This window comes from Dermacentor albipictus, chromosome 1 (assembly GCF_038994185.2).
Source record: "Dermacentor albipictus isolate Rhodes 1998 colony chromosome 1, USDA_Dalb.pri_finalv2, whole genome shotgun sequence".
In the NCBI taxonomy this organism is placed as follows: domain Eukaryota; kingdom Metazoa; phylum Arthropoda; class Arachnida; order Ixodida; family Ixodidae; genus Dermacentor; species Dermacentor albipictus.
Genome location: NC_091821.1, coordinates 484,179,592 through 484,203,708, shown reverse-complemented (window position 1 = coordinate 484,203,708; position 24,117 = coordinate 484,179,592). Strand labels below are relative to the sequence as shown.

Genomic DNA, 24,117 nt, shown 5'->3' with positions numbered 1-24,117 from the left:
TAAAGAATTAGCATATGTTCATTATTTTTTTCATTATTTACATTAAGGCCACTATTTCAGTCTACGATATATAGTCCGTGAGTTCCAAAGGCGTATTCACTCGAAACGAATTGTCAGGACTGCACGAGTTTCAATATATTAATTTTCAGAGTGCCCGCCGAAATGCATTGGCGTTCCAGTTTTTTTTACGAAAACATGGTTTTAATAATTGAAGCAGAAAAGTAAGTGGAACACCAATGCATTCCGGCGGACGCATTGAAAATTAATATCTCGGAACTCGTGCAGTCCTGAGAATTCGTTCCAAGTGAATATGCCTTGGGAACTCGCCGGCTATAATTCGTAGATTGAAATAGTGGCCGTTGTGGTAATGAGTCCAAAGTTAATTAACGTAACTATGCTAATTATTTGATAAGCCATACTGATTTCTTGTAGAAGCAATGGCCGCCTGCTCGAGCAGATTAGATCAAGGATTAGAAATGTGCTATCTGCCACTGGCAATATTTTAAAAAAAATTGGTGTAGCTAAAGAACACCCTGCATTTTTTGTGTGCCAGTAGCAAACTCAACCAACAGCACTCTCCCAAAGTTACCATTATTCTACAATATTTGGCGTGTGAAAGATGACGGGTAACCGATGAATCTTTCAGATTGACTGCCAGCGAGAAAGCAAGGACCCTTTCCTCACGTGGATGCGCAAGGTCTTCGAACAAGCGGACAAAACGGCTCTCGAGAGCTCATTCGCATTTCCCGCTCTGCGCCCGCTTTTTCTCCTGTTCTACCCACTGTCGTCCTTTGCTCGGTGCATGAAGAAAATGATGGACGACGTGGACAAAATCACCGAGGAGCGTCGGATGGGGAAGAGGCCCCGCAGTGAGGACATGATACAAATGATGCTGGACGCCCAGGAGAACGCAAAGAACTTCAATAATGCCGCCGGTCAGAAGGTTAAAACTCTGGAAGACCGCCAGGTCAGTTCCAACGCCGTGGTACTTCTCATAGCGGGCTTCGACACAACCGCGTCGGCGCTTTCCTTCCTAATGCACCTGGTAGCCAAGCACCCCGAAGAACAGACGAAGATTTTGGACGAACTCGGGGAACGCTTCCCGGGCGTACAAGAACTATCGTTCGAGCAGCTACACGAGCTGGAGAGACTCGACATGGTGGTCAAGGAAGCCCTACGCCTCTACCCGCCTGTGCCGCTCATGGTGGCACGACGTTGCATACAAAACACGACGGTTCTCGGGCACTTCATTCCTGCAGGCGTGAACATCATCGCGCCTGCCTGGTACGTTCATCGCGACCCGGAGCTGTGGAGGGAGCCGGAGAAGTTTATGCCCGACCGATTCTCGGAGGAAGAGTCCAAGAAGCGCCACAGCGCCGCCTACTTTCCTTTCGGCTTAGGTCAGAGGACCTGTCTCGGCAAGCGAGTGGGACTGATGACGATGAAAACTGCCTTGATAAAAACCCTCCGAGACTACAAGCTGGAAGTCTGCGAAAAGTCGCAAGATCCCTTGCTCATGACTGTTCCGAGCCTGGTGGGTAATCCGATGGGCGGTGTGCATCTGAAGCTTACTGCACGGCATGCTTAAGCGTGGTCAAAAATCTGTAACATGCAATGCCTGTGGTAAGAATGAAAAAAGACAAAAAATGCATTGTAAGACATATGTTGTATGCGTTGTTCTCAGTTCTGACTCTCTATGATATCCATTAAAATGTGGACACATTAAAGCCGGATTCAGGGCGATAAGCTTGCTGATTCGCCTTTATTGGGAGCGAGCGCGTACTCACCAATCGTGTTTCGCCATGGTTTCGAATCGTTTCTCTGCTCGTATACTTTGCACAGCTAACCAATACGAGCCAGTGGGAACGTAGCAGTGCGAATGCGCAGAACAGCGAGAAAGGTAAATTACACGTGCAATATGGGAATTTACGTTCAAATATTTAGCCTGGATCTAGTGTTAGCATCCTTAGTTTTACTCATATTACTTTTCACGTTTGTTGACCTGTCAAAGTCATTTGAAAATCCTCTTTGCCCGCAGTGTTGCCCTTAATTAAGAGAAATATTTACGGCTGCAACCACTAAACAATGGTATGCTAAGTATCTATAGGACATCGTTTAATGTCTCTGCTTTATGTGTGTTATTGGCCCGTTTGTAGGATGCAATAACGTTTTCTTTTTTTTTAAGGAAGTGGAAAATTGTCTTGCATCTTTGGCTTCTGCCCGCAATTTTTTTAATCTGCAAGGTAGCTTATGAAGTGTGATTCTTGTGCTGTTCATTTGGTAAATATTTCAATATTCTTTCTATATAAGAGTCTCTACTACGCTTTGTAATTTTTTCAAATATTTCTATACTGCTATTAGTCTCTTGAAATTTATAAAACATCTAATGAAAACACCTAATGAAAGCTGAACAGACTGGGTTGGTTGGTAACAACTTTATTTATAGTCCTGCAGAGCTTTCGCCGACGGGGCCTTAGGTCTCCCACGTGGGGACGTCGAGGTGTAGCCTCGCCGCCGCCTTGCGGGCCAGCTGGATGACCCAAAGTTGGTCGCCGAGGCTGGGCCTGCGCAAGGCAGCGGCCCACCGCGGCGGAAGGGTTCCTGAGTTAGCACCGTGCGGGTTTTTTGTTACAGTCCAAGAGTAAAACAAATATTTATTAGACGTATGAGGGCACAACAATGGCCCAAAACCACTGTGGAGGATATTCAAACTACCGTGTCGTATTGTAGAAAAAAATTAATGAGAATTCAATAGAAACTAATCACAAATCATATCAAACAATGCGTATTCTGGTAGTGAGCCTTGTATTAACATTGATAAGTGAGAAGAAACGAAAAGGTAAAGGTAACAATTATAACGGTGCTGAGCGTTCACTAAATCTTTATATCAATTATTCAGCGTGTGTCTTCAATAATTTCTTATTTTAATTTCTTGCGTTTACTGCCTAAAAAAGGAGCGAAGTGATTATTTAAGGATTAGAATTCCACTGTTGCCGCCAAGTCTCTGTGGGTGCATCGGTTCAAATTATTAAACATTCATCGTTGCAAACAAGCTTGTTCACATTTCTAGGTAGCACAAGATGCTTTGCTTGTTGGCAAGCGTTCTGTCTACACCAAACAGATATTGGCAAAACTTTGAGGTGGTCTGGAAAACGTCACCATTCCCTACAAAGGGGTCTTTGTTTGGCTAGTCTGTCTTTACTGCAACTCCAGCATCTCTGTGACTCTGTGTTTACTTTAGTACGGAGTGTTCACATTTCTGTTGTGCAACATCGTAGGCCAGTTCATGTGGTATTGTCATGAATAAGTAAGCGTTATGCAAAGGACATTGTTCGTGTAGTTTCGCGTCGCTCTCGATCCTACGTAGTACGTTATATTATACTTGCCGACGTTGACATTTTAATAGCGGCCAGAAAAGGCAACTCGTTTATGCTGGAGCGTAAGCGTATTTTGGTACTTAAATGCCGCCCTTAATTTAAAAGCCGCCCTATTTCCTTTCAGTTCTCTGTGATTCCAGTCATACGCAAATAATTGCTGTGTTTTGCAGTATTCTATTTCGGATCAGTAATCATTAGTAGATTGGATACCTTACTTCTTAAGAAGACGAGCTACATCATCATATGCCTTCAGGTACACACAATCATTTTCGAATGGCATGCTCAACTGATTTTCGTGCGTGGTGGAACGTAATAACTTAGTTTGAAATAGCCAAGCCTTAAAAAGTAAGCTTTTCATTGCTGGTTTTTAAGTAGGGTTAAAAAGTACAACCCGTGCAGGTTTTTAGGAGTATAATTTAGGTGAAAACTTGGTGTTAAATAGTAACCACATTGTCCACATGCGACACAGAATACATCGAGCATAATAAAAGACCTTCTAGAATGCGTTGCAAACTAAAAATGGGGCCCTATACCGTAAAACTATTCCAATATATTCTTATTCGAATCTCCTGACGTCATATTTGCGTAACCGTCGACGCAAGCATTGGGCGGTGACCTGCAGGGTTGTCTGAACAGACCAATCAAACGCTCTCCTCGTTCATAGGAGGTCTCTTTTGTTTGCTTTAAAAACGAATAACATTGCATACACCGAGCGGCTATCTAATTGACTGACAAGAGGTGAAGAGCACGCTCTAGGGGAGAGGGATTAGATGGGGCCGAGCCAGTGCTCTGAAAATTGATAAGCGGATGAAGAGGATGGTGCCGGCGTCTGCAATGGGTCCGCTTTATATTACTTAGCTTGCGCTGGCTGGTCGAAAATCGCAGCGGTATGCAACGGAAGCTTAAGAATGACGATAAAACGGACCCTTAGCAAAGAAAAGTTGGCAGAGCAAGGTCGTAAACGTGCCGAACGCGCTCGAAAACATTACTCTGCCATGCAAAAAGTTTTATTGTTCGCAAATAAACCCAAACTCTCCGGCAGCTGCGAATAGCCAGTGGCTGAGCGATCTGTGGTAGTCATCTTTTATTCCTTTCGGAACGGGGCAGCCTGCGGCTATTGAGAAGAAAGTTCAGTTTGGCTCGGCATATTAATGCATCTTTAGCGCGTACACGTCACTTTGACGGGGTGAGCTTTCGCAGTTTTGTGACGTAGCATGACAGGCAGGTGAGGTGGGTGCAGCCCGAAAAGTTTTGCCCAATAGCTGAGGGCTAATGGAAAAAGGCGTCGGATCAGAAATAACAATTTTTTCTTTTTCTCGGGCTAGTTGTGCATAACCAGTGTGTACACGTCATATCAGATGGGGAGTTATCCCGGTTTTCGTGACGTCGCGTGACAGACAGACGAAGTAGGGGTGGTCCAAAAAGCTTTTGACCAATCGTGGAGGGCTTATTGCAGAATTGGAATAAAAAAGTTTGGAATAGTTTTACGTTATAGCATCCATGATTTAGAAGAAAAGGAGATGACTCAAAATGAAACATGGGCAATGACACCATGCGACAGCGTTGACACATGGCACAAAACAATATCATGAGGTCAAAAGAAAATTTAATCTTATAATCAAGGCTTTACTAATCAAAACACTACTAATAAGTCAGAGTCATATACGAAAAACAGGAACTTACGCACAGCCAAACATCAACAGATTTCACTCGATTACCGCACACACTTGCTCTCCCAATGATGGCGCGAGGAAGAGCTCAAAGAAAAGTTGACGCTTCGAGCTGCCTTGCCGTGTAGCGCGTCTCCAAAAGTTGGCCTTACGCAACGTCCAGGTACAAGGCGCGCGGGAGTACAGCGCATACGAAGCCGCCACCTATCTCGGCTCGCCCAATCTTTGAACCCGGCAGAGATTAACTGGAAGATAAAGCGAGCGTGCCAAGCATCCATTCAGCATCAGATGCGCAGAAGAGCCATGCGCAATCACGGCTGCACCAGAGGAGAAAACGACCGCGCACCATCTTTCTCTCCCTCCGCCCCTTTTACCACCACCCTGCCACACCTTTCTCGTGCTTTATCAAGGTACCGCGCGCTCACCTCGTTATACAACGCGCTTTAACGGCGCGAAGGATAAAAGGTCAGTGAGTGATGCGTGTTCTTAGGGATGTAGGAAGAAAAACGCTAGTCAAAGACAAATGAATTGTCCAAGTGCGCGACCTTTTTCTGCAACAGAAAAAGGTCACCTCTGTTTTTCACTCTTGTGATGGTTTGCTCACAAAGGGGAGTACTCCCAATATTTGACGTGTACCCGCGGAAAATTGCTTTAGTTTCGGGAACTTTTCGGCGCCGATAAAGGTATTGAATGGATCAAACTGTTCTCTGTGTGATAGTACTTCAATAGATCGTTTGACAACACATAAATTATTTGAAATTTAAAGGAACCTAGTTGTACATAAAGATAGCAGCTCAATGGGTTTAGTTTGGGACATTTCTTGCTTTTTCCTCCAGGCAGAAATGTCAGAGAATCGCCCCCAAGGTTCTGTATTATGATCGCTTAGAACTCTTCTCCCAAATAGGGATGTGTTGTATTACTTTGCGCAGTAATCCTTGAACAGAAGAGGAAATACGGCTGCAGTTTCGCCAGAAGCCTTTTGTGGATACATGTACAGGTGAGAAATTAGGTGTGGTTCTCCGTGAAGCTTCGCACTGACTTTAAGCGTGTGGTTTGTTAGGTCGACGCATAATGATAATGGCGAGAGCCGCTCGTAAGTGGACAGTAGTGTATCAGGGCGATCTTTTTGTGGAATGAATTTGTTTTTCTTCCCTAAGGTTAAAGAAGCCAAATAAAACTTTACATCAAGTCAGGCATTAAACTGCCGTGCGATACATCACGTATGCGAGCGCAGATTTTGTCGCCTTTGGAAATTCACGAAACTGATGGTGATCAAGCCCCCGTGACCTCATAATAGTAGCAGTTTAACCAACCTGAGGTTTCGTAACACGAGACATGCCCACACATTTCCCGCAGAGAGCATTGCTCGTGAATCAAGCATTGGCTTTGTAAAATGAGACAACTGCAGCAGCTTTTAATGTTCGCCCTACCACGTCTTTTTTAACTCCGGATATATTTGTCCACCCATCAGTGTTGGCAGGTTTTACTTTGTCTGACAACAAGCTGTACGCGGTCAGAGTCTTCGGCGCGCCTTATGTCATTGTGATTCGGCACCGCACCGCCTCCAAGCCGGACGAAAGACCTCCACGAGTGGACATTCGTGCAGTCGATCATTCGTGCAAGAATCTTCATTTTTCTGGAGTATCTTCATTCCGTTGTGCCAGTTTCATCATTCTTTGCCCACAATGAATTAACAGTGCAACGAGTGGCTTCAACCGATCTCACCTGAAAAATCAATCCAATATAAAAACATTCTCTTGAGGAATTGAAAAAGAAAGAAGAAAAACCAAATTACTCCTCCCGTACTTTTACGACTGATATACGGTAACATCAGATGCTTTGGTTGTGCTGCGTTAAAGAAAAGGCTCGGTGATGTGCACGTCCGTCTTTGTCGGGATACAATTTCTCAATTTTGCCGGAGTTTCCTCATCCTTTGCCCACAACGAAATAATTAACAGTTCAAGGAACGGTTTCAACCGATTTTACCTGAAGAACGTAATCGAATACTGGGAAAATTGCCTTGAATAATTGAAAAAAAAATACTATTCACCTATTTTTATGACTGAGATACGTTAAGAACAAATACTTTGGTTCGTGATCGTTTAACGAAAAAGATCAGTGAATGTACGCGTCCGTCTTTGTCGTGAGTCCGTTCATCTAACCGGTGGGCGGTGAAGATGACGCCGACCAGACGACGACTACAAAGTAGAGCACTGTGCTGCGATGCAAGGCACGGAAAAGCGTAATAAATCGGACCTAAGGTGCACAGCTCATAACGTCTTGTCCTCAGTCACGCAACGCACACCATGTTCCTTCGTGCCTAAGAACCAACGGTCCAACCACAACACATTATTGGATCACGCAAGCCTGACTAAAAAGGATGCATCACCTATCTTTGGTCTTCGAATAAACTCACTGCTTATCGTTCACCGTCAGGTGTCCCTTTTGTCGTGTTATGTTGTATTTCCTATGTTCATTTTCCCACACGCAGTATGCTTGAACTGGCACTTGGTGAAAATACATAAAGATGATAACTAACTCTAGAGCCTAGCAAATTACCAGCTGAGGTCAGAGAATTAGCATGGCGGTTGTACAGCTTTCGAAAACTTTGCGCGTACGCAGGTTGTCCGCAAAACAATGAGAAAAAGAGTACATGACTTCTTTGCTCAGGTCGCAGGTGAAGTACGGTGTCTTGGTGGTGTCGGTATTAGCTGCACAGTGCTTTCAACGCCGCTGCACAGTCATTGATGGAAATTTCGAACACAATACTAATCCCCTTCATTGTTGTCTGCCCTGCATTGTCTTGGTAAGCATGGCTCACGCCTAAATTTAGTTTTCAATACGACCGGCAGCACCACCTGGACTCTTCGCTCCGCCTTCGGATCCCAGCTGAACTCTGCCGACGCGAGGTCACCCGGCTTTATCGGCTATGGCTAGGAGCGTCTTGTACGAACTACTTTGCTTTTCGCATCGGAGTGGAAGACAAAGCCTCGTGTGATGACAGTGGCAGCGGAGACGCTTCAACACGGGCTGTGTGACTGTCCTCGCAACAATCTACAAAGACGATCGTTCGCAATTGGGCAAGCTGGCTTTAATCGGAGACCTTTACGAGAGCAAACCATTTTCGAATGCTGACATCATTAAACCCGACGCTTTGCACCTACCTGAAATGTCCGACTTAGGCAGCGAAAGAAAAAAAAAAGACGCTACAAAGAAGATTGAAACAAAAGCGGGTTTGAATGAGGGCCGTAATACAAGGGGGGGAAAGCGGTGTAGCAATGATTCCCGTAAAGGTACATGCTAGAATATATATCGGAATCCGTTACAGGAGAGGAATATGTTGCGTAAGAGTGATCGAACACACTAGCGCGAGCATAACGTTGATCAACGCAAACGCGTTACACATGCCATTTTTTCTTTGGAAAAACCATTGAAATCGCATATCTGAGGTGGGCAGCAGACTGACACTAGTGATTGCAGTAAAATGCAAAATTGTTGCGTTTTCGCAAGCATTTGTGGCCTCTATTAGACACTGCAGATCTGTGCAGGAGCATCCATACAGCCGCCCCCCCCCCCCCCCAACTACACGTCTAGACGTAACCGCAGCATAGTGTTACGTTTCGCCTATGACGCGCGGTGTAGCCGGCGCGGATTCAACGGACGCCGGGGCTTCGTTCAAAGCGGCGGACATTTTGGCCCGTTCGGAGCGGCCGCGACGCATCCCCGCCGAGCGCGTCCCGGCATGTTTCAGTGCCACGTGTCTTCGTGTGTGCGTGTGTGTGTGTGTGCCCACGCTTGTCAAAGCGCGGCAGCCGGGGAGAGGAGCTCCCCAAGTGTGAAGCGAGGAGGACTGACCGGCGCCGGCCCGGCTGATGCGTCACTACACTCGTCTCTACATGTCTCAGTCCGTCCGTGCCTCGCTGTCACGTGGTGTCGTCCCGTGACCTTCCTTCTTGCCCGCGACGCCAAGAGTATAAGAGCAGCTGCCCCCGGACGCCAGGAGAGAGGCTCCGATTTCTTCTGTTGAGTAACGTGCTCTCCCGTCTCTCTACTTCGGTCGACCTGACCGCCCGCTCTTTGCGATGCTAGAATAAACAAGTTGTTCTGTTAGCAGTCGCCTCATGCTTTGCTGGGACCTTCGGATGCTTCCAGTGTGCCCCAGGCCGCCAGGCCAACGCTACCCTTGGGGCTTGCGACCCATTTGCAACAACGGGCGCCAACGGTCCGGTTGCAACAACGGGTGTCAGCACTGAGGTTCCAACAGCTGGTGGCAGCGCTGAGGTTCTAACAGCCGGTGCCATCGGTGCGGATCAAACATCTGGTTGCCAGCGGTGAGATCACGACAACGGAGGCCAGCAGCGAAGATATGTGGTTGACTGTATGCTGAGCAGCACAACGACCATCCGGGAGCAGTGCAACGAGCCCTGTGTGATGACTGGTTGCCTGCAGCGGAACGACTGCGCTGAATTCTTGGCTGCGAGGTTTGGTGAGTGCGGGACTTTCTTCTTCTGAGTTTTGCCAGGCTTTTGTTAGTGTCAGAAACAGAGCTGGTAATTGTGGTTGTCGTTGCTGCCGGGTTAGTTTGCGGCAAGACAATAGTACGCAGTAGAGAAAGCAGCATTCAGAGCAGCCATGGATTTGAAGTCGTTGCGCAAACCGAAATTGTTGGAGCTTGCAAGAGAGTTGGGTCTGGATGTCTCAGACAAACTCAGAAAACCAGAACTGCTAAGGGCTATTCTTGAGTTAGGAGCTGAGGATGACGAGCTGTCGGAATGCCTTGAGACCATTGAGGAGAGGGAGACGGCAAAAAGACAGGAACGCGAACTTAAAGAACAGCAACAGCAACAGCGAGAGAAACAAGAGAAAGATGAGCGTGAACGTAAAGAACAGATAGAACGAGAGCAACAAGAGAAACAGATAGAACGAGAGCAACAAGAGAAAGAAAAAGAGCGAGAGCAACAAGAGAAAAAAAGAAGAGCGTGACCGTCAACACGCTTTAGAAATGAAGCGTCTCGAGGTAGAGATGGAACGCGCTCGTAATGGAAATCAGGCACACGGTGCAGGAGAACGAGTATTGTTTAAAATGACTGACCTGATGCGGCCGTTTAAGCTTGGAGAGGACATTGGTTTGTTCCTGGTTAACTTTGAGCGAACGTGCAAGAAGCAGGGGTTCTCTCGGGAAACGTGGCCACAGCGCTTGCTCACTTTGTTACCCGGCGAGGCGGCCGACGTAGTCGCTCGCTTGGATAGAGAGGAGGCAGAGGATTTCGACAAAGTGAAATCGAGTCTGCTAAAAAAGTACAGGCTGTCCGCGGAGGCGTTCCGTCGGAAGTTTCGAGAAAATGAGAAAGGCAAAAGTGAGTCATATACAGAGTTTGCCTACAGGCTAATGTCAAACATGCAGGAGTGGCTCAAAGAAGAGAAAGCGTTTGGTGACCACGAGAATGTTCTGCAGTGTTTCGGGCTAGAACAGTTTTATAGTCGGTTACCTGAGAACGTGCGCTACTGGGTCTTGGATAGGCCAGACGTTAGTACGGTGGCTAGAGCCGCTGAGCTAGCCGAAGAGTTTGTGACGCGTCGGGCTCGCGGAGCTAAGGACGGTCAAAAGGGTGAATTTGGCTCCAAGTTTGAGAGGCCGAAGTTCACGCCCATGAGAGCAAAGGGGGACACACGTACTGCGGACGCGAGTGAAAGCAGTCCGACTGAACGTAAGAAGACGGCGGCAGCCGAAGCCGAACGCAGAAAGCGGTTCGAGGCGAGGCAAGCGCGCGTGTGTTATACGTGCCAGAAGCCGGGTCACTTTTCGGGGCAGTGTCCGGAAACAAAAACAAAAGTCGTGTTTTTGTCATTATGCAGCACTGACGAGAACATGAAGCTTCTCGAGCCTTACATGCGAGACCTCCTCGTAAACGGGAAAGAGTGCCGAGTGCTTCGCGATTCCGCAGCTACGATGGATGTAGTTCACCCCTCTTACGTAGAACCCGATATGTTCACGGGCGAGTGCGCATGGATGAAACAAGCCGTGGAAGCTCATAGCGTGTGTCTGCCCGTAGCAAAATTGCTTATTGAAGGTCCTTTCGGAGCACTTGAGACGGAGGCGGCAGTGTCATCTATGCTGCCCCCCCAGTACCCGTACCTATTTTCGAACAGGTCCGATCACCTCCTGCGCGAGAAGGGGCTTTTGTTTGGTGAGGCTAGCGTTCAGGCCTTAACCAGATCGAAGGTTCGGGAGCTCGCTGCAAAGGCGGTAGTTGCGGGGCCGACGTTGTCGAACAATGAGAAAGGGTCAGAGGCGCAGCAAGCTGATATTCAGAGCACGCCCGAACTGAATAAAATTGAGCCTGTAGCGTTAAAGGCACCAGATACTGGAGAGGAAATGCCCGACACGGGAAAGTTAGAAGAGCTATCTGAAGATTTGCTCATCGCGCCTACGTCAGACGGACTTAATAGGTTGCTAAATGTCAGCCGGTCGGCTTTGATAGCCGAGCAAAAGAAGGATGGCAGCCTAGAAAACATACGCTGCATTGTCAAGGAAGGTATCGCCAAGAAAAATGCTCGCTTTGTGGAAAGAGGTGGGGCCCTGTACCGGAAGTATATAGACCGCAGGGGAGTGGAGTTCGATCAGCTGATCGTGCCTCAGTGCTACCGTCAGGATCTGTTGCGCTTGTCTCATGGGGGTTCGTGGTCCGGACACCTAGGAGTTAAGAAAACTAAGGACCGTCTCTTGCAAGAGTACTATTGGCCAGGGTGTTTTCGCGACGCAGACCACTTTGTGAAGACATGCGACACCTGTCAGCGGGTGGGCAAACCAGGGGACAAATCGAGGGCGCCGTTGAAGTTGGTACCTATCATTACGGAGCCTTTTAGACGGCTCGTTATTGATACAGTGGGACCTCTGCCTGTAACAGCCACGAAGTACAGACACATTTTGACTGTGATGTGCCTAGCGACAAAGTTCCCTGAAGGAGTGCCGCTTAAAGAACTCAGCTCAGTTGAGATAGTCAATGCACTACTGTCCATATTTGCGCGAGTTGGTTTTCCTGCGGAAATCCAATCAGATCAGGGCACAGTGTTTACTAGCGCTTTGACGACAACTTTTTTCGAAAGGTGTGGGGTAAAGCTGTTACACAGCTCAGTGTACCACCCCCAGTCGAATCCCGTTGAGAAGCTCCACTCCGTCATGAAGCGCGTGTTGAGAGCATTGTGGTTTGAACAACAAACCGACTGGGAGCTGTTTCTGCCTGGGGTGATGTTTGCATTGAGGAGCGCGCCGCATGCGGCTACGGGGTTTTCGCCAGCTGAGCTAGTGTACGGTCCCTCGCTGCGATCTCCGCTTCGCATGCTTCGAAACGGATCACTGCCCTCTCCAATGGCTGCAGACTATCTCTTTCACAAATGGCCGCCTCCTGCGCTGGAGCCTCGCTTTGCAACAACATTCCTTTGAGGTGCGTTACAAAAAGGGGAGTCTCAAAGGTAACGCCGATGGCTTAAGTCGAAGCCCCTAACGTGGGAATCAGCCTCAAAGTTGTTTGTTACTTATGTTTTTGTTCCTGAGGCAGGATTTTTAACATATTGCTTTTGTGTAGTGTCTCAAGTGATGATGTGCTTTCTAGTGCAATTTTCCGATTTGTGGACGCGTTCTGAGTGCTGCTAGACTACTGTAAGGAACTAGGCAGTAGTATAAAAGGGGAAAGAGCCTGGCAGGGCTTAGTGAGGATTGTGCCGTGCTTGCTGACTGAGCGGCTGAGTTTCGGCGTAGTTCTAACGCTTGCTGGGAACGAGAGAAAAATGGCAACTCTCCCGAAGTCACTTTGCAGTGTCTTGTGTGAACCTGAACGTGAGAACGAGGCCTTCTCGGTGCGCTGCGCTCAAGAAACGCCGAGGGACGACCGACTTCGGTTATGAGCATCATCGAGCGACATCCCTCCGGAGAGCGGATGCAGTCCCCTGACCATCGGGATCTCCTTCCCCCGGCGGGGCGGTCTGTTACGTTTCGCCTATGACGCGCGGTGTAGCCGGCGCGGATTCAACGGACGCCGGGGCTTCGTTCAAAGCGGCGGACATTTTGGCCCGTTCGGAGCGGCCGCGACGCATCCCCGCCGAGCGCGTCCCGGCATGTTTCAGTGCCACGTGTCTTCGTGTGTGCGTGTGTGTGTGTGTGCCCACGCTTGTCAAAGCGCGGCAGCCGGGGAGAGGAGCTCCCCAAGTGTGAAGCGAGGAGGACTGACCGGCGCCGGCCCGGCTGATGCGTCACTACACTCGTCTCTACATGTCTCAGTCTGTCCGTGCCTCGCTGTCACGTGGTGTCGTCCCGTGACCTTCCTTCTTGCCCGCGACGCCAAGAGTATAAGAGCAGCTGCCCCCGGACGCCAGGAGAGAGGCTCCGATTTCTTCTGTTGAGTAACGTGCTCTCCCGTCTCTCTACTTCGGTCGACCTGACCGCCCGCTCTTTGCGATGCTAGAATAAACAAGTTGTTCTGTTAGCAGTCGCCTCATGCTTTGCTGGGACCTTCGGATGCTTCCAGTGTGCCCCAGGCCGCCATACCAACGCTACCCTTGGGGCTTGCGACCCATTTGCAACAACGGGCGCCAACGGTCCGGTTGCAACAACGGGTGTCAGCACTGAGGTTCCAACAGCTGGTGGCAGCGCTGAGGTTCTAACAGCCGGTGCCATCGGTGCGGATCAAACAATAGTCATACACTTCATAGAAATTCCACAAAATGTCACAGCACAAAAGAATTCGAGATTATTTTATTAACGCGACCCATGCATCTCACTTTGAAGACCGAAAACACACACGATGGCCTATTGGTCTGCAGCGCCCTTTACCTGTCGAAGCCTTCACAGGCATGGTATGCGCCTTTTATCTACGACGGCCAAAGCCATGGTGACCAGCCGCCAATCTGCCGTAGCTATCTGGACCGTATCGACCTGCCGCATAGCCTGCGGCAACGTAGCCAGAAGGAGTGCGTCCACCGCTGGCATAACCACCGAATACCGCTCCACTAGGGGGGTAGCCGAAGCGCCCGTAACCACCAAACCCGGCTCCAGCACCACGGCGGCCGTCAGGATTGTATCCGATTTCACCATATCCACTAAACGCGTTGCTGTAACCAGCGGATGCCCTGGCGCCGTACGCAGCAGGTGTTGCCGCCCCAGCAGGAACGGGCGGGACCACGGGCGCCGCATTGAACACAACGTCGGCGCTGGCTCCGGGTGCGGTGCCCGGTTCATTGGTGTCTACAGTGGCGCGGAAGCCGTTGGCGTCCGCGATGTAGTTGACGCGCCGGTAGAGGCCGTTGACGTCCGTGTAACCGTACGAGCCAGTCTTTACGTTGTTGGAGTCACCTTGTTCGCTACGGAACTGCCGGTTGCCGAACTCGTCAGCCGTGTCGTAGCCAAAGCTGTATGGCTGTGGTGGCTGCATCGAAAAGGAGTGTAAAGAAAATTTCACAACACCTACCGAAATGTTACAGCTTAGTGTAAGTGGCACTTAACGGGCATGTCTGATGTCTGTCTCAAAGGAAAATCTGTTCACTACAGGGTAATATAATACTACGGAATAAATATGAACACAGAACGCTAACGAGTTAAAGGAAGCCACAACTTTCAGTCTTACGAGCGTCATAGACGTAGTGGATTAGTTGGCGGGATAATGCGCTTAGAGTATTATTGTATCACATTAGGCTCGACTAGAACGCGATATGAGGCCCTGCGTGCTGTGAACACCACTTATGTATTATGTAGTACTCGCGGCTTCAAAGCGACACTAAAGCAGAGCCGCTTCGGATCGAATCCCTCATGGCTCCTCGGCCTTCGGCGTGGTAAGACGAAGAACCTTAAACTAAATAGAAAACTGGTATTTTTTTGTGTCATGTCAATTTTGCAACGTATCAGTTAAAGCATTTCAGTAGCTTCTTATATGAGTTCTTTCCCTTAATGCTATCTCGCTGAACGGTGAGCACAGCCGCTGACGTGACAAATTCCTGCCTGCAATATCTTGCCTCTGCCCTTCGCTTTAGTAAATATTTAATGGGCCCCTGTATTTTATGGAAGGCTGTTGCTTGGTGCCTGCTGCAATTCCTCCTATTCAAGTAGATGTCAAAGGCAAAACTATTTTTATGAGACAACTCCCATAGACCGATATAAAAAACGTTTGTTGCATTTAAGGAAGGTGCGTTCTAGTGACTCTCTAAATCAGAACTTTGATGTATTGCCTGACATATTGTGTAAAGATTCCCCAAAGTTCCTAAAGTTAGGAAGATTTATATATGAAATTTGCAAACCAGTAGTTCTGCACGAGAATAGATGTCGCAGTTCTTGTAAACTCAATCCGTTAGCCATCTAAAGCGCACAAGTTTGGCATTTGAATTAACAACTCACGCGGAATTCTTCCGAAGTTTGCAAGCGTTTTGAAAAGTCTCACACACTATTTCTCATTTCAGAGCGGTGCATAATATATCAATTTGGTCCACTTAAGGCTCATTAGTAGGTAGGAGAAGTTCGCAAAATTGTGATGTTATATTTCTCGTTGAGGTAAAAAGTTAGCTTTATTGAATGAAGTTTAGCGATTTAAGAATCTTATTTTTAAACTAACGACCTAAATAAAGAAATGTGCTTCCTACGATCACTAGATTTAACTTTTTCTTTTATGGGCCACAAACACCATCAAAGTCACTGCAGCGGTTTCCCATTTATATAGTTAGAAGCTCAGCACTTCCGACCTAAAGTTTCCACTCATTCGCACAGGGAGAAGGATGCCGCCGATGTGCATACTCGCCATGCAAAGGGCCGCAATTTGGCATGAAACTGATGCTAATGGCGACATTATAAGTCGAGTATTGCGCCAATGCGGCCATGCGACCGTGTTTCGTCAATCTACCGTTGTCAAAGAGCACAGTAATACTTCCCTCTAAGAGTGGTTATATGGTGTACGGGGAAACCCGATGGCTTTAACATTTTCACGCGTCAAATCCTGTGCGTTAGTGCGTGCGTTCGGCTTTAAAAGAACTGCGTGCATTTTCGTAATAAGAAAGTTCTCCAGGCCTTGACAGGAAGGGTTACCTAAATATTTTGAGCATGATACAATTGAGTCTACATATTCGAAAAAAAACCTCCAACCGGTCTATAACGCCTGTATCCGTTCAAAAATATGAGCTGATCCATTTTCTTTTTCTTTTCTTGCAAACCTCCAATTTCACCCTAATGTTGGCTGCCTGAAGGCGAGGGATGGCGGGATAACAGTTGCTGAATAATGCAGGTCAACATGCGGCCTTAATATGTGAACAAACTATGATACTGACGTAGGCACTACGCATTGCGCATTTTAATCTCATTATCTGTTACATGATCGTGCAGCACATTTTGGCAGAGAACGACCGATGTAGTGAATTCACTTTTCTCCTGCCCACACTGGGCGATAGGTAGTGCGTATGTGTACGACAGCCACTTCCTAAACGTCTTCAGTATAAACAGCGCTATTAAAAAAAGTGTCTCTAGTGCGTAAGTTTATGTAATTAGAACGGGAAAGCAAGCGAAATTCGGCATAATCCCAGCACAAGCATTACTTACTGCTGAGTAGTCACTGTATCCTCTGTACGGTGTGCCGGCTGCAGGAGCGTTATAGCCACCGTAACCACTGTAGCCGGGACCCTGGTATCCAATTGCGGAGTCGTGGTGATTCAGCGCACACGTCTTTGCGACAAAGCAATACACGAGCAGTTTCACCTGCAGAGAAAGAAAATGAAGCACTGGTAAGGCCGCTTATCGATAGTGGCATCGGACGCTGAACCTAGCAAAACCATCATACATCTTCGTGTTACAGAATAAAATCACCTCAGAAACACGTAATGATAGCGACGAAAACAAATGTGTAAAAACCACTGCAACAGAATTACTCCCTAGCATGTAGTATTGGACAAAGTCCATCTTAATATCCGTATCTAGCTTGATATTTTAATAAGTTTCTGCGCAACCTTTCTGAAAACATGCAGACCATGCAAGATAATGCCTTTCTCATTAAAAAAGCAAAGAACGTGAAGTCATCTTTGGTAACCGTTGAGTATCGTATCAATAAACTTCTATGTATCGTTTGCATGGCAACGTGTCAAACAGTGTAGAATGATATGCAACAGATTTTACATTAAATAATTTCTGCTCCCCGAATCTAAAAATGTATGCCGTGCACGTGATCAGTTATGGGACTTGCGTGGTATGAAAGAATCATCAAGACGTCCGACGGAAAAGCACCGCGCGGAAATTTCACCTTCGAGAACATTTCGATTGTGCCCGGTGCCTTTACGACGTATGGTATGCAACTGCCACTTGTTCTCTGTGATATAGTTAAAACAATACAGACGTGGTTGGTGTTTTGCACTGGGAGCTTGTCCACCGCAGACAGCTTTTATATCATGTCAAGTGGACGCTTTCCACCAGGTCTCGCGACGATATGTGGAAAGGGTGTACGCTTTTCTGCTTTTGAATGTGTGTTTTTCGTGCAGGTATTCGGTTGCATGAAAGGAGCTCTTCAGTGAAAACGCAACACCTCTGACATGCTTGTTGGCTGCATGCAATGTCAACAACCGTGAAAATTTCGTGCTTTCCGCCATGCCAGTGCTCGTAAGAAGTCGTGACGTGCCTCGCTCAGGCTGCGTTACATTCCAAACCTCTCCAAGCAGCCACTGACTGATGCACTGCCCAGTTCTTCAATTAGCTACAATGTCCTCTCGTTCCAGGAGACACTGGAAGTACCGCCAAGGCAAAAAAATTCGGGACCTAGCTTATATAGAAACTGAGGAACTTCGTGGAATTTTGCGTGCAGTACTAGTAAGTTAATGATGCACTACAACTCTGAGGTGACGAGATTTTGCTCACCCTTCTCATTTCGAAGTTTCACGCATCGTTCGCAGAAAAATAAAGTGCTTCTTGTGAGGGCCTGGGGCCCTATAACATAAATCTCTTACAATATGTTTTTATTCCAATCTCCTGACGTCAAATGTACCTAACTGCCGACGCAAGCATCGGGCGGTGTTCCAAAGGGTTGTCTAGACAGACCAATCAAACGCTCTCCTCATTCATAGGAGGCCACTTTTGTTTGCTTGAAAAACGAATAACATTGCCCACACTGAGAGACTTGTCTTATTTAATTGGCTGAGAAGAGGCGAGGCGCACGCTCAAGTGGTGAGGGTTTCGATGAGGCCGAGCCACTGCGCTGAAAATCGATAACCGGATCAAGAGGGTGTTGCCGGTGTCTGCGGTTGGTCCATTGTTCCTTACTTAGCTTGCGGTGGCTTGTTGAAAATCGCGGCGGCATGCAACGGAAGCTTAAGAATGACGCTGAAACGGATCCTCAGCAAAGAAGAGTTTGCAGAACGAGGTCGTAAACGTGCCGAAAGTGCTCGAAAGTGTTACAAGGCCGCGCAAAAAGCTTTGTTGTACGCAATTAAACCCATGCTCTCCGGCAAATGCGAGTCGCAGTGCCTGAGCTATCAGCGGCAGCCATCTTTTGTTCCTTTCGGAACGGGGCAGCCTGCGGTTATTCCGAAGAAAATCCAGTTTTGTTCGGCATATTAATGCACCTTTATCGCGTACACGTTCACGAAATGCTATTCACAGCGTGCTTACAAGAGGTATTCAGAGACCTGGATTGGGAAGAAATGGGGATAAAAGTTAATGGAGAATACCTTAGTAACTTGCGATTCGCTGATGATATTGCCTTGCTTAGCAACTCAGGGAATCAACTGCAATGCATGATCACTGACCTGGAGAGGCAAAGCAGAAGAGTGGGTCTAAAAATTAATCTACAGAAAACTAAAGTAATGTTTAACAGTCTCGGAAGAGAACAGCAATTTTCAATAGGCAGCGAGGCACTGGAAGTCGTAAGGGAATAGATCTACTTAGGGCAGGTAGTCACTGCGGATCCGGATCATGAGACGGAAATAATCAGAAGAATAAGAATGGGCTGGGGTGCGTTTGGCCGGCATTCTCAGATCATGAACAGCAGGTTGCCATTATCCCTCAAGAGAAAAGTGTATAATAGCTGTGTCTTACCAGTACTCACCTACGGGGCAGAAACCTGGAGGCTTACGAAAAGGGTCCTACTCAAATTGAGGAAGACGCAACGAGCTATGGAAAGAAGAATGATAGGTGTAACGTTAAGGGATAAGAAAAGAGCAGATTGGGTGAGGGAACAAACGCGAGTTAATGACATCTTAGTTGAAATCAAGAAAAAGAAATGGGCATGGGCAGGACATGTAATGAGGACGGAAGATAACCGATGGTCATTAAGGGTTGCGGACTGGATTCCAAGGGAAGGGAAGCGTAGCATGGGGCGGCAGAAAGTTAGGTGGGCGGATGAGATTAAGAAGTTTTCAGGGACGGCATGGCCACAATTAGTACATGACCGGGGTTGTTGGAGAAATATGGGAGAGGCCTTTGCCCTGCAGTGCGCGTAACCAGACTGATGATGATGATGATGATGATGATGATGATGATGATGATGATGATGATGATGATGATGATCGCGTAGACGTCACTTTGACGCGGTGAGTTTTTGCGGTTTTGTGACGTCGCGTGAAAGGCAGGAGAAGTGGGTGCAGCCCTAAAACTTTTGATCAATAGCCGAATGATAATAGCGAAAAGTGGTCGAATCACAAAGAACTATTTTTCTTTTGTTCGATCAAATTATGCATAATCAGTCTGTACACGTCGTATCAGATGGGGGCCTATCACGGTTTTCGTGACGTCGCGTGAGAGACAGGTTAGGTGGGGTTGTCCAAAAAAGTTTTCGACCAATCGGGGAGGGCTCATTGCAGAATTGGAATAGAAAAGTTTAAAATAGTTTTACGTTATAGCGATCCTGGTCTGCAAATTTTCGTCTGCGACTGTACATGTTTTTTTTTTTTTACTATGACAGCCATTTGCACTAGAGTGAACGGGCCGGTCACGTTCAATGGCTTCTATATTCGTGACACTTTGATGACAGAGAAATCCAGGGTGCTATCAGCCATGACACAATGACAACGACGACAAAATCGACCGAGGCATGCATATGACGACGAAACGTTAAAGAACGTGTCACGATGGCGCGAGTCCTATGGCAGACACAACAATGGCGTCAGGCGGACTATACATAACAACAGCTATGATCATGTCGGCATGACGACGATGGTGTCTGCGCAGCAAAGGCGGTTGTGCCAAATGAAATAGTTCGGCAAAATCACTAATGAGTCGACTCAGGTATACTGAGACTCACCCGTGAGGATCAGTCAATGCGGCTAGTGAGTCTGACTTGGAGTCAATCCAGCTGAGTGCCATTTCGATCAGTCTAAATCCTAGTGAGTTGCAAACATGAATAAATTTTTCCGTGCGACTCTCAGTGGGTCCGACCATTTTGCCGCTCTACGACAGCAACGTGGCAAACCGAGGAGAAGGCTCACTGCGCCGAACTTGTTTTGCGAACTAAAACTGGAACCTGACGTCCTCACTCAAGCTTACTACTATTAGATACAACTGACACCACTAATGAACGCACAGACAGCGATTCATAGGGAAACATGTAGACTTAGCTTCACATTAAGTCTCACGTACTACAAAAGACGAGGATTCAAATATCTGATACGGACTCTCCAACCGAGAGCCCCAGAGGTGGAAAAGCCATAATTCACATGGTCTCATTAAGGTGACACCCGTTCACGATTACCGAGACTCATTTAGACTCAAGCGCACTTAGACACACTAGAGGGATGGAGCTCTTTCCAATTTAGACTGCAACCTAAACGGCAACCTGATGTAATAATAATAATAATAATAATAATAATAATAATAATAATAATAATAATAATAATAATAATAATAATAATAATAATAATAATAATAATAATAATAATAATAATAATAATAAGCTCTTTCCAATTTAGACTGAGCACGTAGGTGTAAGTGTGAGGAAGTAAGCACACCTGTGGGTGAGCGTGATTGTAGCATCTGTGAGCGTGACTTGATACTCACGTGCACGAGTGTGAACAGAAATTAGTGCCGTCCAGTATGAGCGTACGTTTTCAATATCAATGTACGCCAGAGATGTTGAGCGCATGCACGATATTATGATTGCTAACGAGTACACTTAACTGCAAGTAGACAAATGGGCTATTGACTGCGTGGCACTTCGTATCATTAGACGGGATTGTGACTTTGACTATAGCTCCAGTCTTACGCTCGATCCAGTAAGCGTTTTAATGATCTGGTAATTCAAATCACTTATAAATCTTTGAGTTCGAATGAAGTGAGTTAATGGGCAAATCTACGACAGTGAATGAAGTCTAATCCCATGGTTTTCTTGGAGTACCTGCGTCCGTAAGAGCATATCGGAACGGTTGCCTGCAGAAGGGTTTCAGAAATCCTTGTAGGTTTCGGTAGATGAGCGTTCACTGAAGCAATGCCGTGCAGAACATATCGATCGGACACAGGAAATGAACAGACGCAAAACAAACGAAAGGTAGTGGTTGTGCCCTACCTACACAGGACGGCACATTGTCTTAAAAAACTGGTAGTCGCGTTAACAGAAAGGTTTCTCTTTTCGTCTCCAGAAAAGCTTTACAGAGGTTATCGGTTGACCGACCGGTGTCGAAAATCTGCGGTTGGGTCTACCAAGAGACACTAATTTTTTTGCGGTAGCGGTGTGCAAGCTACCGGTCTCCTGTGGTAAGAGCTACATAGGACCGACACGATGGTGTCTTAATTACTGCTTCAGATATCATAGTTTAGATCTGACAAGTTACGGTGACGGTCCCTTGCTTGTTCACTGTCATGAATGCGGCTGTGCACCTTTGCTTGGAAGTTGTGTGGTTCTGGCCAAGCACAGGAGATCAAAATACGCGCGAAATTTTTAGGCACAGGCTATCAATTGGAGTGGTCAAAGCTATGTAGTAAGCATCAGTTTTCTACATCAGTTTTTCATTGCAATATCCGTAGTATTAATAAAAACGTAGACTTGCTTTCTGCTTTCCTGTCGCTACATGAACATTCGTTCAGTGTAATTGCAACAACTGAGACGTGGCTGCGGAAAAGTGAAACAATCAGGCTTCCAGGTTACAGAACAGAATCAAACGCGCGCGACTCACGTTCATGCGGGGGCGGCGTTGCATTGTTTGTAAAAGATAATATATCGTATAGTAAAGTTCCAGCGGCCACATATAGTTGCAATGACATTGAATCCCTTTTCATTCGGCTAGAGTGTGACGTCATCATTGGTGTAGTTTATCGGCCACCGAGTGGTAACCTCGCAGGATTCCTCGATAAGCTGGAAACAATTTTCTGCGCTGTGTCAAAGCAGCGAAATGAACCAGTGATTACAGTAGGCGACATGAACATAAACACGTATGACATGCACAACCACGACTACAGCTATTTGTTGCAATCTTACAACTATCGTAATTTAATTACGTTGCCGACGCGTATAACTAAGGCATCTTCGTCTTTAATTGACCACGCATTAACAAATCTAGACAAAGGGGTTACCGGAGGCGTTTACCAAGAGCCAATCTCTGATCATCTACCTATCTTTGCCGCTTTAGATCATCCAACTAGTACCAAAGAAATAAGAAACAGCATTGGAATGAAAATAGATTACAAGCTATTACGAGAAGAAATCCTTCGCATTAATTTCAGTGACATCTTGCACGAGGATATCGACATTGAAATAAATAACCTAATTGCATATCTTAATATCACCGTAGATAGGAGTAATCGCAAGGTCTCGAAGGGTCGACATGATACGCCCATGTGCCCTTGGATGACAAAGCACATACTTGAAACACTTAAGGCCAAAGAATACTGGCATGACAAATGGCGCCATAATAAAGATAACATATGCTACTTAAAGCAATTCAAAGAACAGCGGAATAAATCTGTCGCTATGATTCGATCGCGCAAAAGGGCCTATTATGCTCACCTAATTACACAGACCGCTGGTAACACAAAAAAGCTGTGGGAAATCATAAACGAAATCACAGGAAAACAACGCAAGCTAACTGTGCTTCCCGAAACCACTGATAATGACGTTGTAGAGAATTTTAACACATAATTCGCATGTATCGGTCCATCCCTGGCTGAAAAGTTTAGTGAATCAGAAAATATATCTATCTTCCAGAGTCCCGTACCTAACACTTTCGTTATGTATACCATTGAACTTGAAGACGTGATTGCAACAGTCAATAAGATGTCAGTCTCTAAAGCCTCCGGACTAGATGGTATTTCTATTCGAATGATAAAAGAGAATATAGATATGTTAGGGCCAGTATTATGCCACTTGTTTAACCACTCCGTGAACTGTTCTAGATATCCGTCTCAGCTGAAGATAGCTAAGGTTGTCCCTATCTTCAAAGAGGGAGACCGAAATGACCTTTGCAATTACAGGCCGATATCCGTGCTCAGTACCATTAATACTATATTTGAAAAAATCCTAACGCATCGGTTCCACAAATTTATTGATAAGTACAAGGTTATGTGCCCACAGCAACATGGCTTTCGTCCGAATCATTCAACCTCGTCAGCAGTGTTAACGCTAACTCAAATGATTAATGAAGCTTTGCAAAATAATATACTTGTATGTGTCATATTCCTGGACCTAAAAAAAGCATTCGATACAGTTGATCACAACATACTCTTACATAAACTACAACATTATGGCTTCCGCGGTCGCTCATTAGATGTTCTTACTGATTACCTTCGTGAAAGAGTACAAGTAGTAAGAATGAACAATATTGCATCATCGCCTAAGCATATGCGCACTGGAGTCCCTCAAGGATCCGTCCTTGGACCTCTTTTATTTTCATTATACATTAACGACTTCCCACTTATTTTTGGTACAAGTGAAACCCTTATGTACGCCGACGACACTTGTATTGTAGTAACAGCCGATAACACTTGTGATCTTGAAACTAAAGCAAACGAAGAGTTGAAAAAAAGCAAGTGAATGGTTCTCAATGAACAAACTTACGATTAACGTCAGTAAAACCAAGTATGTGGTATTTCGAACGCGTAACAACACCTTTCCTGCTAAATCAATAAATTT

General features: G+C 46.5%; 2 protein-coding genes across 5 annotated transcripts in view; one reads left to right on the top strand and one right to left on the bottom strand.

The window, feature by feature from the left end:
- Window positions 1-1,727, top strand: part of LOC135907886 (cytochrome P450 3A6-like) — a 64,293-nt gene extending 62,566 nt beyond the window's left edge. For all 4 annotated transcript variants that reach the window (XM_070532539.1, XM_065439638.1, XM_065439639.1 and 1 more), the window contains one exon: window positions 647-1,727. In XM_070532539.1, coding sequence (XP_070388640.1) covers window positions 647-1,588 — 942 coding nt within the window. In that variant the 3' untranslated portion in view covers window positions 1,589-1,727. The remainder of the gene's footprint in view (window positions 1-646) is intronic.
- A 746-nt stretch (window positions 1,728-2,473) lies between these two features.
- LOC135907949 (shematrin-like protein 1) lies at window positions 2,474-22,171 on the bottom strand. Its single transcript, XM_065439763.1, has 4 exons — window positions 22,166-22,171; window positions 16,620-16,775; window positions 13,980-14,469; window positions 2,474-2,601 (listed from the first exon to the last, which is right to left on the bottom strand). The coding sequence occupies exons 1-4, from the start codon at window positions 22,169-22,171 to the stop codon at window positions 2,474-2,476; spliced, it is 780 nt and encodes a 259-aa protein (XP_065295835.1).
- Window positions 22,172-24,117: the final 1,946 nt, after the last annotated feature.